The sequence below is a fragment of the Littorina saxatilis genome, linkage group LG6 (genome assembly GCF_037325665.1).
Source record: "Littorina saxatilis isolate snail1 linkage group LG6, US_GU_Lsax_2.0, whole genome shotgun sequence".
NCBI classification, from domain to species: Eukaryota; Metazoa; Mollusca; class Gastropoda; order Littorinimorpha; family Littorinidae; genus Littorina; species Littorina saxatilis.
The window spans coordinates 54,312,755-54,329,618 of record NC_090250.1 but is presented as its reverse complement, the minus strand read 5'-3'; the positions used below and the strand labels follow the sequence as shown (position 1 = coordinate 54,329,618).

Here is a 16,864-nt window from a genome sequence, read left to right as displayed (position 1 = left end):
CTGGGACGAACTTTGACGGCGAACTACAACGATTTGGGATTTGTGGAGAAAATCGTCGAGGTCGTTGTGGTTCATATTACTTCGTTCTTGTTCGGCCGATGTTTCGCAATCATTCGTGGCAAACATCGTAGTGGCAAAATCGTGGTAACTCGTTGTGGTTCGCCAAAATAGTCCTGATAGTGGCTTTACCTGAAGATTTGTTTAATTACAAATATCAGAACCAGAAGGCTACTAGAGTAAACAAACGAATGAACTACGGATGAAACAAATAAAGCACATGGCATAAATAAACAAAACAACAGACCGAACAAACCCAAAATCTATTAAGTAACTAAATAATGTGGTTTGATTATGAGATAACAACGGTCGCTGAAGCTACTCCATTTGCATTAACATCACAATTGTCATAACAAAAACCCATACAAATGGTAATATAAAACTGTAAAAACTCCAGAATCTATGTTAAAGTAGTGGTCATACACAGATAATATTGTTCAGTATCATGTTGTGCTTTTGAAATGAAGTGCCTCGACCAATACTACTGTCACAGCCAGAGTGCTAGTGGCGCTTTGTGCTTTCTCTTTTTCACTTTTTACGACGCTGGGCGTTCCTAGAATATTAACTGAGATTTCATTTACAGGCTTCAACGCTACCTGATTCAATATCTTCTGGTACACCTCCGCTGAGGAGAAATTGAGAATGATCCGTTTCCGTTCAGCGCGGCTGACACGATCCAGGCGCCGAAGGAGGTCGTGCGCACCCGCAGTGTCACGCACGCGACGTGCATCCACCAGGATGGTGGCTTCCGGTCCACGGAATGATTCGTAGAGCTGCTGCAACTGCCACAACCCTGCAACAAGGCGAACGGTAATTAGCAAAGGATGGGGATCATGATTTGGCATTTGCAACACCCGGGGAGATACCTCATAATTATGGGGACTTTCAAACAGGGACGGACATGTGTTCTACAGAGAGGGAGTCCCGTTTGCTAGAGCAGCAGATATGTTTCTTTCCGGTAATCGAGTATAAACAACAGGTCGTTCGACTGTGGAACTGTAACGTCTTCAACAAATGTTAAAAAAAACCCGGACGGAACGAATGTGAAAGAATAGCCGTGGAGATAAAATAGTTAAAAAGTTGCAATACACATACTAAGAAACCCACAAATTCTGACACACACACACACACACACACACACACACACACACACACACACACACACACACACACACACACACACACACACACACACACACACACACACACACACACACACACACTCACCACGTAATACAAATACCACCAAACAAATACAACCAAAAAACAACAACCAAAAAACTACAAACAAGTAATAACAACCGAAAAACAGACAATGAAATAAACAAATCATCCCGCACCGTCATCGGAATCAAAGAGGTAGTAGACCTTGTCCCACAGGAAGAAGCGGACGGTGTCTATGATGGCGTCGATGTAGGAGGGCGACACGCTGAGGTCAAATGTGTAGCCGTCGTGCGCGTGGTTCCTGTTGCTCGTGAATGTGACGTAGGGCACGTGCAGCGCCTGGCTGTACGACTGGATCACGTTGAACGACTTGGGCGAGCTGGCCCCCAGCAACAGGAACACGCCCTTCTCTAGCTGGCTGCAGACTGTGGGACAAAGAGAATGATATATAGCTGGTGCCGAGCAACAGGAACACGCCTTTCTCTAGCTGGCTGCAGACTGTGGGACAAAGAGAATGATATATAGCTGCCCCCCAGCAACAGGAACACGCTCTTCTCTAGCTGGCTGCAGACTGTGGGACAAAGAGAATGATATATAGCTGCCCCCCAGCAACAGGAACACGCCCTTCTCTAGCTGGCTGCAGACTGGGACAAAGAGAATGATATATAGCTGTCTGCAGACTGTGAGACAAAGAGAATGATATATAGCTATCTGCAGACTGTGAGACAAAGAGAATGATATATAGCTGTCTGCAGACTGTGAGACAAAGAGAATGATATATAGCTATCTGCAGACTGTGAGACAAAAAGAATGATATATAGCTGTCTGCAGACTGTGAGACAAAGAGAATGATATATAGCTATCTGCAGACTGTGAGACAAAGAGAATGATATATAGCTGTCTGCAGACTGTGGGACAAAGAGAATGATATATAGCTATCTGCAGACTGTGAGACAAAGAGAATGATATAGAGCTGTCTGCAGACTGTGAGACAAAGAGAAGGATATATAGCTATCTGCAGACTGTGAGACACAGGGAATGTGTGAGTTTAATGAAGAAAAATATGGGAAGACTCCACAAACCCGACCCCACACCCCACGCCCCCCTCCAAATGTTGAATTTGGCGCAAATTTTGTGAGTTTAATGAGAGGGAAACAGAATTAGCTGGCTTCTAGGAGAACGATCAAGCCTTTTTTTAGCTGGCTGCAAACTGTGCAAGTCTGATGGTGAACCCAACACACACACACACACACACACACACACACACACACACACACACACACACACACACACACACACACACACACACATACACACACACAATATGAAAATAATAAAGCACACACACACACACACACACACACACACACACACACACACACACACACACACACACACACACACACATGGTTCACTCCCAAGAGTAGTATGAACTCTCCAGCCGTTCTAAGCTGACTGAGAATTGTGCGAGTTTTATGACGATGAAAACGAAAACCAAGAAACATCAATACAAAGAGAATTTATTTCAATGTGTAAGCTCAATGTGGAAAGCAATGGGTTGGGCGAGAAGTGTCCCGTTATGCGGTTCCTAGCCACAATACGCACGGACGACAGCTGGGCGCACTCACTCCTCAGTTCCAAAGTTCGCAAACCAGTAGCAGACGGGAAGAAAAGAACATCTTGCAGCCTCTGCTTTAATCTACTTTGAAATGAGAGAACACACCTGCTCCAAGGCAATTCTCTCAGGAATGTTTTCCTTTCTCCGATTCCAAACTGCAGTCACTCTCCCACATATCGACTGCATTGTCGTCTGCCTTCCCGAAATGCCATTATCGTCGAATGTGTTGCGTCTTGCATGTTTATGCTATCAGATTTTTTTTCCGTTATCAGATATCAATACTGTTCGCTAGTTTTGTAGAAATCGCTCAGTACACAAGCACACGCACACACACAAACATACATACACACACACACACACACACACACACACACACACATACACACACACACACATACACACACACACACACACACACGCACACACACACGCACACACACATACACACACACACACACACACATACACACACACACACCCACACACACACATACACACACATACACACACACACACACACACACCCACACACACACACACACACACACACACACATACACACACACACACACTCACTGGTGGTGCTGAGCCTGTAGCTGTCGTCCATGTCGATAGTGGTCAGCACGTGGTCAAGCACGATGCGCGAGTCGCTGTTGTTGCGGTTATTGGCCTCCACCATTCTGACCAGCACGTCACGGACACTGTACGCCTCGTGGTCAAGGATGATGCCTGTAACAAACAAGGCAAAGTCACCAATGGTCTATGTGTTTTTTCAGACAAAATAAAAGAAAAAGAAACATTTGATGTCCATGTTCCTGTAATGACCAGTACATCTCGCACATTGTACGCCCCGTGGTCAAGGATGATCCCTGTAACAAACAAGGCAGAGTGACCGATAGTCAAGGTGTTTGTAATGACCATCCTGGCTAGTAGAGCACACCGTGTGTACGCCTCGTGGTCAAGGATGATCCCTGTAATAAGCAAAGCACAGTGCAGGCATGGGAATTGGGAAAAGTAAAAAAGGCTGAAAATGTGTAAGTAATATCAAAGTCGACCGCGCGATGCGCCTAGCCTGGTCCGGGGGCATGCTCCCTGTCACGATCGGGTGACAGAGACCAAGAAAGTGTCACTCAGTGGAGTGCCTGTTCTTGGTCGTGTATGATAGAAAGCGCCTGTGCGTGATATTGGGTTACAGCAGAGTTTGCTGACGGTGCTCAACGAGCACGGATGTTTTGTATCGCACGAGTTTTACAGTGGAGGTTTCTGCTGTCATAGCTAGGGCTGACGGTTTTTCGCTGACAGCGCACACGGGATTTTCACGGATTGAGTTTCTCGTGTCTTTTTCTGCTTGGGAGGCAGAATTGTGTATAGCTGGACTGGTTTTGTGACAAGGTCAGTCACGTGTATTTGGCTAGGTGGTCTGTCAGAGACTCAAGGACGGCACACTTGACACCCAGCGGCAGAAGGGGAAGGATCTAATACACAGTTTCTAGAGTATGATGGTTTTTCACCGAATATTGTATTCGGCACTCTAGGGGAGCTTCCACCAGTTATTACTTTCTCACTGCACCTGTTTTGCTGAGGACAAGTCGTCAACATTCCTTCGTCGGCGATGGCTTTCGCATAAGGATTCGACAAGGGGTTCTGGACGGTTTTGGTCACTGTTGACGAACAGAGGCTGGTCCAGGGAGGAAGCGGACTTTGCTTCCATTGAGAGTACAATCATAGGCTTTTGAGGTAATAAATCATTATTTAACGCTGTTGATGAGTCTGTGTTGTGGAATGAAATACTCTCTGTTGTTCTTTCCAGGTTAGCGCATAATTTACTCTCTGTGACGCTAAAATACTAATCTGTATATGGTTTTTGCAGATAGGGAGAGAAGGACGGAAAATGGCTGTTTTGTTGTTGTAAAAAGTCCGTTTTGTGCAGGCCCACGTGCTCGATGAGATATTTAAAGATGACATGTTTTAAGGTGGTGGGTGAGGGGTAGCTGACATGTTTAGTGCACCGATGCTTTCTGTTTGCAGCCTTCGTTTCGTTTCGCTTCGTTCGCCTCGCTTCGTTACGTTCCTGTAACATCTGCACGGCTGACTCTGGCGGGAACTGTTGAGGCTACGCTAACCAGGAGACCGGCTAACCAGGAGACCGGCTAACCAGCGGACCGGCTAACCAGCGAACCGACTAACCAGCATACCGGCTAAGCAGCAGCAGCAGAGATAAAGCTAAGTGCACCATGTCGTACGCACCCCGTTGACCACCGTTGTCTTTTCGTATCTATGATTTCATTGGAGTAGTGACAACGTGGGGTGTGTGACACCTGCACGAACTAGGGCTTTTCGGACAGAACATTCTCATTTAACTATATTTACACGGGTTCAGCGTGTTCCTATAATTTTCTACATACTACTGGCATTTTGTCAGTGAACACTGGTTTTTTACGTGTTGAGAACGTAAAAGGAACATATTTTGAGTGAAGGCTCGAGGGAGGTGGAGAGTTTATACATAAACAGGCGTCTGAAACTTATACTTTTGTTGACTCTATTTAATTGTATGACTGCGAGAGTGGATCGTGGTGTGGTTAGTTAATTAGTAGTAATTAACCGGTTCATAATCACCTTAAGTGATATAGTGAAACGTGACACATGGGGGCTCGTCCGGGAATTTACTCAGTTAATTTCTGACTGATAAAGACCCACCAATTAAGGATAACTAAGAGCAGATAATCTCGTCAGTGCTCGACTTATTTTCTGCTTGGTGCTACCCTTTTTTGTATAGTTTTGATCATATACCACACCTTAAGCGATTCACATCTTGCAGGAAATGTAAATTGTAATTTGTGAGTTATTGTATGCGCTAACTGTGATTACTTCCCTTTCCTTTGTTTGTGAATCTTTGTTGTTGTACGTTCAGAGTTTTTCCGTTGCAGAGAGCTGAGCGGGGTTAGCGGATTTGTTATTCGTTTTACTCAGTTTTCTCTACATTGTTGTTTCGCATTCTGTAACAGGTTACATTTCTACCGTCTTGTTTTACTTGGATTTTTCTCCATATTTTGACTTTGTTGGAATTTTGGGGGGGAAGGGTCCGAGGACTTCTGTCCTAACCAAGGCTGTGGGAGACACTCTGTTTCACCGCAAAAAGCAGCCGATAAAGTAGGCCACGGCTGTGGGAAACACTTTGTTTCACCGCAAAAAGCAGCCATAAAGTAGGCTACGCGATTTGTTCTACACCGTTTGGATTTTTCTTCTGCATTTTCCGGTTACTGGATTTTTGTATCCATCGCTTCCATCACCGCGTGTTCTAGCTATAGCTGCGTTAGACTTACTTTGGTAATAAAGCTTTGCTAAACTAACCATGGCTACAGGGGGATCTCCTACGAAGAGGTTAACTTTTGAGACTCCTGGTAGTGAGGAACAGACAGAGCGAGACGCACGCGTTAGAGCGCGTAGTTTGCTTAAGCGCAAGGAGTTAGAACGTAAGGAAGACATAGAGCGACAGACGAGGAAAGAAGAGCTTGACAGACAAGAACGACAGGCCGAACGTGAGAGACAGGAACGACAAGACGAACGTGACCGACAGGATAAGAAAGACGAGCTTGACAGACAAGAACGACAGGCCGAACGAGACAGACAAGAAAAGAAAGAGAAAGATGAACGTGACAGACAAGAACGGAAAGAGAAAGAACAGGCTGAACTTGAGAGACAGGAACGACAGGCCGAACGTGACAGACAGGACAAACAGGCGGATCGCGATCACCAGCTAGAACTAGCTAGGCTACAGGCAGAGAAGGGTACGCTTACTCAGGCTAGCGCGCCGACATTTGTTGCCGACCGTACGAGACTGCCGACGTTCGACGATGACAAGGACGAGCTCGACGACTTTTTACGCCGGTTTGAGCGCATTGCATCCGACCAGAAGTGGGAAGAGGCCACGTGGGCTAGCCGCCTTAGCACCTGCTTGAAAGGACGCGCATTGCAGCTCTACAACGCTTTGGAGGACGACGAGGCGAGAAACTATCAGGCACTAAAGAAGGCGTTACTCCAGCGCTTCAACCTGACTGCGGAAGCCTACAGACGACGTCTGCGTAACAGCAAGAGACTGAGCGGCGAGCTGAGTCATCAGTTTGTGGCACGCCTTAACCTCTACCTGCGGCGCTGGGTGGAGAGGGCCGAAAAGGACTGGACCGTCAACGACCTTGCCGACCTCATAGTCATGGAACAACTGATGTCCAGCCTGCGACCTGAGGTGGTGACCTTCGTGCAGGAGCACCAGCCAAAGACTACTCAGGAGGCAGCCGACTGGATCAGAGTGCACGAGGACGCCCAGGCGATCTCCGGCAAATCTTCAGGCTCACGGCCAGGAAAATCGGGAAATTCGGGTTCTTCAGGACCCAAGGACGGGAAGGACGATCAGGGACACAAGGGATCGAGTTCCAGATCTGACATCCAGTGTTACTACTGCAACAAGCGGGGCCACGTGAAGAAGGACTGCCACAGGAGACAGGCTGACCAGAAGGGCGTTCACTTTGTTGGCAGTGAGGAGTTAAGGGACGTCACGAGCTCATGCACCATTCCACAACTCTGCGTTCCGTGCTCCAGGAAACATTTCCAGCCCCACTGCAACGTCTACGTTAACGGAGTGAAGGGCGAAGGTCTGCGGGACACAGGGGCAGACATGATAGTGGTTCGGGCGAGTCTAGTTCCAGCTATGGCCTACACAGGAGACAGCATCAGGGTGAGAATGGCCGAGGCATCTCACGCTTACGACTTGAACACGGCAGTGATCAAGGTCGTAACCCCGTTGTTCACGGGGACCATTGTGGCCGTCGTCATGGACGATCCTCCATGCGACCTGCTCATTGGAAACCGGGTCCAGTTTGTGGACGGCGTCACCAGGGAGGTTCCCGTTTATCGGGCTCCCGACGTCATTTCGGTGCTCACGCGGGCACAGGCGGAGCGAGAGGACAAACCTCTCAAACCCCTACCTGCTGCACGAGCTGCCCTGGGGAACGTGACCCCCGCGCTTCTCGCGAAGGCTCAGGATTCTGACCCGACCTTAGCTACTCCTCGGGAGCACGCGAAGTCGGGGAAGGTGAAGCTGAGCGGGAAGCATGGGAGGTCAAGGTTCCTCAGGGACAAGAAGTTGCTCTACCGTGAGTTCAGCAACCAAGAAGGTACATTCAAACAGGTTGTCGTGCCTCGCGAGTTTCGCGAGGGTGTCATGGCAACGGCACACGACTCGATTCTGGGAGGTCATCTTGGTACCAAGAAGACCACGGATCGTGTCTGGCGCCACTTTTACTGGCCAGGCATCTGCACGGATGTCCGACGTTTCTGTGCGTCCTGCGATAAGTGCCAGAAGGTGGTTGCCAAAGGAAGGGTGAGGAAGGTCCCCTTGGAGAAGATGCCGCTCATCGACGAACCCTTTCGTCGGGTGGCAGTGGACATCATCGGGCCCATCTTGCCTGCGTCTGAGGACGGAAACAGATACATTTTGACCATGGTGGACTACGCTACTCGATACCCAGAGGCGATCCCTCTGAAATCGATTGAAGCCACGCGAGTAGCTGAGGCTCTGGTTACTATGTGGTCCCGGCTGGGAATTCCATCAGAGGTACTCACCGACAGAGGCACGCAGTTCACGGGAGGAGTGATGGCGGAGGCGGCACGACTGCTATCACTGGAGCAGCACTTCACCACTCCTTACCATGCTCAGTGCAACGGACTGGTGGAAAGGTTCAATGGCACCTTGAAGACCATGCTGAGGAAACTAGCTCAGGAGAAACCACGCACGTGGGACAGGTACATCCCAGCATTGCTTTTCGCATACCGCGAGGTTCCTCAGGAGAGCTTGGGCTTTTCCCCATTTGAGTTGTTGTACGGCAGACAGGTACGCGGTCCCATGGCTATCCTGCGTCAGGCTTGGACGGACGAAGAAGCTGACGAGGAGGTGCAGACGACAGCGACCTACATAGTAGAACTCAGGAACAGGATTGAAGAGACCTGCAAACTGGCTCAAGAGAACCTGGGGAGAGCAGCACAGCGTTACGCGCGAGGATTCGACCGCAAGGCACGGCCGCGCAGCTTCAAGATTGGAGAACGGGTGTTGCTACTTCTACCTGTCAAACACAACAAGCTACAACTGCAGTGGCAAGGACCTTTTGAGGTGACAGCGAGGGTGGGCCAGAACGACTACAGGATCATGATGCACGGGAAAGCACGCCTGTACCACGCCAACCTGCTGCGCGCCTACATAGAGAGGACAGCCTACGGGGAGAAGAACAAAGACCAGAAGAACAAAGACAAGAAGTCAGGTCTTTCCTGGGCCTAGCCAGCTTCTACAGACGCTTCATCCCGCACTTTGCCGAAATCGCACTACCACTGACCAACCTTACCAAGAAACTACAACCGACCGTTGTAGTGTGGACTGAGGAATGCAGCTCCGCATTCAACACCCTGAAGAGGCGACTCACCAGTCAGCCTATTCTCCGACTACCAGACCTGAACAAGGACTTCGTGCTGAGGACAGACGCTTCAGGAAAGGGACTTGGGGCAGTGTTGCTTCAGGAGACAGAGGGGTTTTTGCACCCTGTTTGTTTCGCCAGCCGTAAGCTGACCTCGGCCGAGGCAGCGTATGCAACGGTTGAACGCGAGTGTCTCGCCATTGTCTGGGGCATCCAGAAGTTCGAAGCGTACCTGTACGGACGACCTTTCTGTCTGGAGACGGACCATCAACCTCTGCAATATCTTCAGGTTGCAAGGTTGGCAAACGCCAGACTTATGCGCTGGGCGTTGATTCTCCAACCGTACCAATTCACGGTACGCGTCATACCGGGCGCCAACAATGTTGGAGCTGACTTTCTCTCTCGGGCTGGAGAGGAGAACATGACTGTGAGCGAAACCGAGGTTTCGTCTTGAAGAGGGGAGGTGTGTCACGATCGGGTGACAGAGACCAAGAAAGTGTCACTCAGTGGAGTGCCTGTTCTTGGTCGTGTATGATAGAAAGCGCCTGTGCGTGATATTGGGTTACAGCAGAGTTTGCTGACGGTGCTCAACGAGCACGGATGTTTTGTATCGCACGAGTTTTACAGTGGAGGTTTCTGCTGTCATAGCTAGGGCTGACGGTTTTTCGCTGACAGCGCACACGGGATTTTCACGGATTGAGTTTCTCGTGTCTTTTTCTGCTTGGGAGGCAGAATTGTGTATAGCTGGACTGGTTTTGTGACAAGGTCAGTCACGTGTATTTGGCTAGGTGGTCTGTCAGAGACTCAAGGACGGCACACTTGACACCCAGCGGCAGAAGGGGAAGGATCTAATACACAGTTTCTAGAGTATGATGGTTTTTCACCGAATATTGTATTCGGCACTCTAGGGGAGCTTCCACCAGTTATTACTTTCTCACTGCACCTGTTTTGCTGAGGACAAGTCGTCAACATTCCTTCGTCGGCGATGGCTTTCGCATAAGGATTCGACAAGGGGTTCTGGACGGTTTTGGTCACTGTTGACGAACAGAGGCTGGTCCAGGGAGGAAGCGGACTTTGCTTCCATTGAGAGTACAATCATAGGCTTTTGAGGTAATAAATCATTATTTAACGCTGTTGATGAGTCTGTGTTGTGGAATGAAATACTCTCTGTTGTTCTTTCCAGGTTAGCGCATAATTTACTCTCTGTGACGCTAAAATACTAATCTGTATATGGTTTTTGCAGATAGGGAGAGAAGGACGGAAAATGGCTGTTTTGTTGTTGTAAAAAGTCCGTTTTGTGCAGGCCCACGTGCTCGATGAGATATTTAAAGATGACATGTTTTAAGGTGGTGGGTGAGGGGTAGCTGACATGTTTAGTGCACCGATGCTTTCTGTTTGCAGCCTTCGTTTCGTTTCGCTTCGTTCGCCTCGCTTCGTTACGTTCCTGTAACATCTGCACGGCTGACTCTGGCGGGAACTGTTGAGGCTACGCTAACCAGGAGACCGGCTAACCAGGAGACCGGCTAACCAGCGGACCGGCTAACCAGCGAACCGACTAACCAGCATACCGGCTAAGCAGCAGCAGCAGAGATAAAGCTAAGTGCACCATGTCGTACGCACCCCGTTGACCACCGTTGTCTTTTCGTATCTATGATTTCATTGGAGTAGTGACAACGTGGGGTGTGTGACACCTGCACGAACTAGGGCTTTTCGGACAGAACATTCTCATTTAACTATATTTACACGGGTTCAGCGTGTTCCTATAATTTTCTACATACTACTGGCATTTTGTCAGTGAACACTGGTTTTTTACGTGTTGAGAACGTAAAAGGAACATATTTTGAGTGAAGGCTCGAGGGAGGTGGAGAGTTTATACATAAACAGGCGTCTGAAACTTATACTTTTGTTGACTCTATTTAATTGTATGACTGCGAGAGTGGATCGTGGTGTGGTTAGTTAATTAGTAGTAATTAACCGGTTCATAATCACCTTAAGTGATATAGTGAAACGTGACACTCCCCCGGAAAAATTGTTCTCCAAAGAACCCAAATTGTGCAATTTGGTGTCATCTGAGCTCCAAGTTTGCCATTAAATTCAGTTTTCGGAACCATTTTTGCCTCCCCCATTTATTTTTTTGGCGGACACTTTTGCTTTTTCGGCGGAACAAAAAAAATAATTCGGCGGAAATTTGCCTTTCGGCGGACAATTCCCATGCCTGACAGTGACCAATGGTCAATGTTATTTTTCTCAAGATAAATAAAGTATTATGACCATATTCCAGTAATAAGCAGTTCATATTGCAGTCTGTACGCCTCGAGGTCCAGGATGATCCCTTTAACAAGAAAGGCATAGTGACCAATGGTCAAGGTGGTTGTAATGACCATCCTGACTCATATATCACGGACACTGTACGCCGTCTGGTCAAGAATATAACATGCACTGCAGAGGAGTGTGTAACGACCACCCTGTATGACTCATGCATGGTCAGTATGATCCCTGTAACACGCAAGGCAGAGTGACAAATGGTCAAACGTGTTTGTAATGACCATCCTAACCAACATGTAACGCACACTGTACGCTTCATGGTCAAGCACGATCCCTCTAACAGCGAAAGTCTCATGGCCTGGGAACAGGAATACATGCAAGCAGACAAAATGAAAAAAGGGTAGCACCGTACTGTGTGGCAGCTTGTTTTCCCCAGTGAGAAAGTTGCCCGAATGTCCATGAGGGTAACCTCACAGGACGATATGATTTAAATATCAAATACCAAAAGTAACAAGAGAGCGATTGTCAAGGTGTTGGATTGAGGAAGACTTTGGCGAAGAACGATTTGTGCCTTTTAATGGCAATGGCAGTTTATTGCTTATGGCCAATTGGTGGTATTTTACGCTAAAAGATCTTTGTGAATTACCTTGAGTCATTTGTGCTTTCGTTATGGAAATTATTGCGGCGTGTAAGGACAAAGATAGATTTGTTCATGATTATGGCGAAGAGAATATAATGAGTGGATTAGTGTAACAAAACTGTGTGAGTTTTGGCGGAGTAATCCTTCTTTATCTTGTATTATCGGCATGAACATGTCTCAAGTCGATTACAGTATAGCGTTCGTGGGATACCTCCAGCTTCGCTGGAATAAACAACAATAACAACAGCAACAAAAACATCAACAAGAACATAACACACACATACACTCACAAACACACACAGACACAGACACAGACACAGACAAACACAAACAGACACAAACAGACACACTATAGCCACGGTACACAACACCACCATCAATCATCGCTCGCTACAAACAGCAACAACAATAACGCACACACAAAAACACTGTTCAATCCGTACAATGTAATACAATTACAAGTGAAATATAAACAAACGAAAACAAACAAACAAATCGAAATCCCGTCTGACCTCAGCAAAACCTCCCAACCACATGAACCACTAGACAACATAAACCACATGAACCACTAGACAACATAAACCACATTAACCACTAGACAACATAAACCACATTAACCACTAGACAACATAAACCACATTAACCACTGGACAACATAAACCACATTAACCACTAGACAACATAAACCACATTAACCACTAGACAACATAAACCACATTAACCACTAGACAACATAAACCACATTAACCACTAGACAACATAAACCACATTAACCACTAGACAACATAAACGACATTAACCACTAGACAACATAAACCACATTAACCATTAGACAACATAAACCACATTAACCACTGGACAACATAAACCACATTAACCACTAGACAACATAAACCACATTAACCACTAGACAACATAAACCACATTAATCACTGGACAACATAAACCACATTAACCACTAGACAACATAAACCACATTAACCACTGGACAACATAAACCACATTAACCACTAGACAACATAAACCACATTAACCCCCAGGCAACATAAACGCATGCATGGAATACGAGGACATACATGAAACCAAACACAAGAGAACTATATCGCCCAGGTTAACAATCTACAGAACCAAACACAAGAGAACTATATCGCCCAGGTTAACAATCTACAGATCCAAAAACAAAGAGACTGCCAACGTTCCAAAATTCAGAATCAAAAAACAAGAAAGGTAGGTTGTTGGAACGTGTGTTATTGACAAAGCAATACATTCACAGATATTTCGACCCAGATAGTTCTATCAGTTTACGTCCACTCGTCAACTATAGAGCTATCAAGATACGTTTTGTGTGAATATTTGTTTGTTTGTTCACTTAAAAGACCGTTGGGTCGAAATATCTGTGAATGTATTGTTTTGTCAATAACAAACGTTCCAACAACCTACCTTTCTTGTTTTTTAATTAACAATCTACAGGTAATGGGTCTTTGTTACTGTCTGTTCACATGCCTGTCTAAGCAACGGCGGCCATGAATGAAATCTCTGCCATCCCCTGGATCCTTCACCCTGTCTTAATATCACACCGACGCTCTATGAGAACAAAGCAACTCTGGTTTTTACGTGCTACCAAATCTCTTCCAGGGGTAAGAAGACACAAATCGTTACCGTTGGTATGGCAACGCGAGAGAAACTTTGAAAACAATGCTCATAAAAACGAATTAGGAATCTGAAGTTAAAAAAACCGTGTTGGTTTACACGAGGACCAAGACGCTGTAGAGCATCAGGTTAAAACACCGTGTTGGTTTACACGAGGACCAACACGCTGTAGAACATCAGGTGACAAAAATCGTTTCTGAGCTTTTGGCCTCGCTGGTGAAAAAATAATCAATATTGCAAACATATACGGTAACACACACTTTTGAAAAGGTCATATGTTGTTCGTTTTCACTTATGTGGTTCATGTACTCGTGGATTCAAAATGAAAAGAGGATGGTGTTTGCTGAATTTTTTTTCATCAGTTTAGGAATTTTTGAATGTTGAGTTTTATTTTTAATTAAACTTTCAGTAAACTAACATTTCCTGTTTTTTGATTCTTGATTTTTGACCGTTAGCAGTCTATCTGTTCCTGATTTGTATTGGTTTACTTTGCTGTTTTTTTCGGGTGGGAGAACATAATATAACTTGTCGATATGGAAGTGCACGAAAGTTTGCTTGCAAGACAAGAGCCAGCGAGAGAGAGAGAGAGAGAGAGAGAGAGAGAGAGAGAGAGAGAGAGAGAGAGAGAGAGAGAGAGAGAGAGAGAGAGAGAGAGAGAGAGAGAGAGAGAGAGAGAGAGAGAGAGAGAGAGAGAGAGAGAGAGAGAGAGAGAGAGAGAGAGAGAGAGAGAGTAAAAAAAGGGAAATTTGGTAGTTAATGTCCTCCTTCCGCCCCCCCCCCCATCCCGAAGAAATAAACAACAACACAACAGAGGACGAAATTTGTTTCTTTTCCGAACGGAAAAGTTCAAATGTAGCGGATTGATACGTTTTGGGACATTACACGTCTTATACGTGACAGCGCATGAGAAAGGAGACATAATCGATTTTTTGACATCATGACTTTTTTGAATATCATAAACGATAGCAAACGATGCTGATTAACATGCTCACACCGGAAGCATTCTGTCTTTCTTACTTCAAAACGTCCAAGCTTCTGACTGTACAGGGGCCAGACCGCCAGGATTGTGGGAGTTTAATGATATACGATATCGACACATGGCGGTGACCTTGCGATGATTTTATTTTGCTGTAGATACGTTGAAGTCACCGAGACAAACTTCGTTCTCGAAATCTTCGTGACTTCCTCGGCAAAAAATACAGAAGAAGCGACAGAATGTTTACGTGACGCCACTGTTCATGTTTACGTGACGCCACTTTTCATGTTTACGTGACGCCACTTTTCATGTTTACGTGACGCCACTTTTCATGTTTACGTGACGCCACTTTTCATGTTTACGTGACGCCACTTTTCATGTTTATGTGACGCCACTTTTCATGTTTACGTGACGCCACTTTTCATGTTTACGTGACGCCACTTTTCATGTTTATGTGACGCCACTTTTCATGTTTATGTGACGCCACTTTTCATGTTTACGTGACGCCACTTTTCATGTTTACGTGACGCCACTTTTCATGTTTACGTGACGCCACTTTTCATGTTTACGTGACGCCACTTTTCATGTTTACGTGACGCCACTTTTCATGTTTACGTGACGCCACTTTTCATGTTAACGTGACGCCACTTTTCATGTTTACGTGACGCCACTTTTCATGTTTACGTGACGCCACTTTTCATGTTTACGTGACGCCACTTTTCATGTTTATGTGACGCCACTTTTCATGTTTACGTGACGCCACTTTTCATGTTTACGTGACGCCACTTTTCATGTTTATGTGACGCCACTTTTCATGTTTATGTGACGCCACTTTTCATGTTTACGTGACGCCACTTTTCATGTTTACGTGACGCCACTTTTCATGTTTACGTGACGCCACTTTTCATGTTTACGTGACGCCACTTTTCATGTTTACGTGACGCCACTGTTCATGTTTATGCGTCTTTTCAATGTTTGTGTGTGGCTTTTGGCGTCAAAGATGTGTTATTGCAAAAAGAGGAAACTCCATTTGAAATGCAAATCTGTATTGTTTTAACCATGTACAGAGTGGCCTAAAACATGCAACCTAGAAAACGTCTAATAACGTCCACATTTGTTAACTAAATCACGTTATATTTGCCATACGAAAACTGCAGCTTGTGGAAAATTAGTCCACAAAGTGGCACGTTTGCATGTCAAATGGTCTGACTTTTGTGTTCTTTCGAGAAAATGAACCCATTCCATTGCCAACGTACAGTTGAGGCGATCCCCGAATTTTGGAAATATTTGTTTTAAAGAGCACTCAAGTCAGACCATTTGACATGCAGACTGGGCATGCCACTTTGTGGAATGATCATGAATAAGCTGAAGTTAATGTTCACCCAACAGCAAGTTATTCGGTCAAAGGATGTGGAAGTTATAAGCATATTTGCGAGTTGCATTTTTCGAGGTCACCCTGTACCAGCTCAAGTCATAAACTTAAATCAGAAAGCGCCCTGAACGTGCACATCAAATCTATGTTTGCCTCTACCTCTTAAATAAGTCGGTCTGTCTCGCCTCCCTGTGTGGCAATAAAATGAGTTTGCCATCAATCACCCAGAAGATTTGCAGCCACCGGATTCCCTTGCACCAAAAGTGTCGTAGAATTTTACACGAATCTGGACTCTATCTCACGTAGCAGAGATCAATAAAATCAAACTTTCACCGTGTATTATGAAATCCTGTCTGCCTATAAAAGTGCACTGGGAGGTAAAGGGCACGACATCGCTCCTAACGGGTGAAAGGAGATATAGAGAGAGTTTCAAACTATCCCATTTCGGCAGCCTTTTGGGTTCTTGTTCTTCTTTTTGTGCGGGATGTCTTTCCAGTACATGGCCCGAGAGATTTATTCCCTCACATTTCTCCATGCCTACACATCGGCTGCAAACAGCTCATAAACTTCTCACGCAAGAAGTGATCCCCAACTTTCAGTTTTTTCCTCTTTTGGCGAGGGCTATATGAAACACACGCACGTACGCATAACTACACACAAA

The 16,864-nt window shown here is 46.0% G+C and overlaps 1 protein-coding gene across 1 annotated transcript in view; it reads right to left on the bottom strand.

Moving 5' to 3' along the window:
* LOC138968051 (glutamate receptor 2-like) overlaps window positions 1-16,864 on the bottom strand; it is a 101,348-nt gene that overhangs the window by 43,533 nt on the left and 40,951 nt on the right. Inside the window, exons 2-4 of the mRNA XM_070340614.1 lie at window positions 3,416-3,568; window positions 1,398-1,646; window positions 654-850 (exon numbers count right to left, since the gene is read on the bottom strand). Of these exons, the coding sequence (XP_070196715.1) occupies window positions 654-850; window positions 1,398-1,646; window positions 3,416-3,568 (599 nt within the window). The remainder of the gene's footprint in view (window positions 1-653; window positions 851-1,397; window positions 1,647-3,415; window positions 3,569-16,864) is intronic.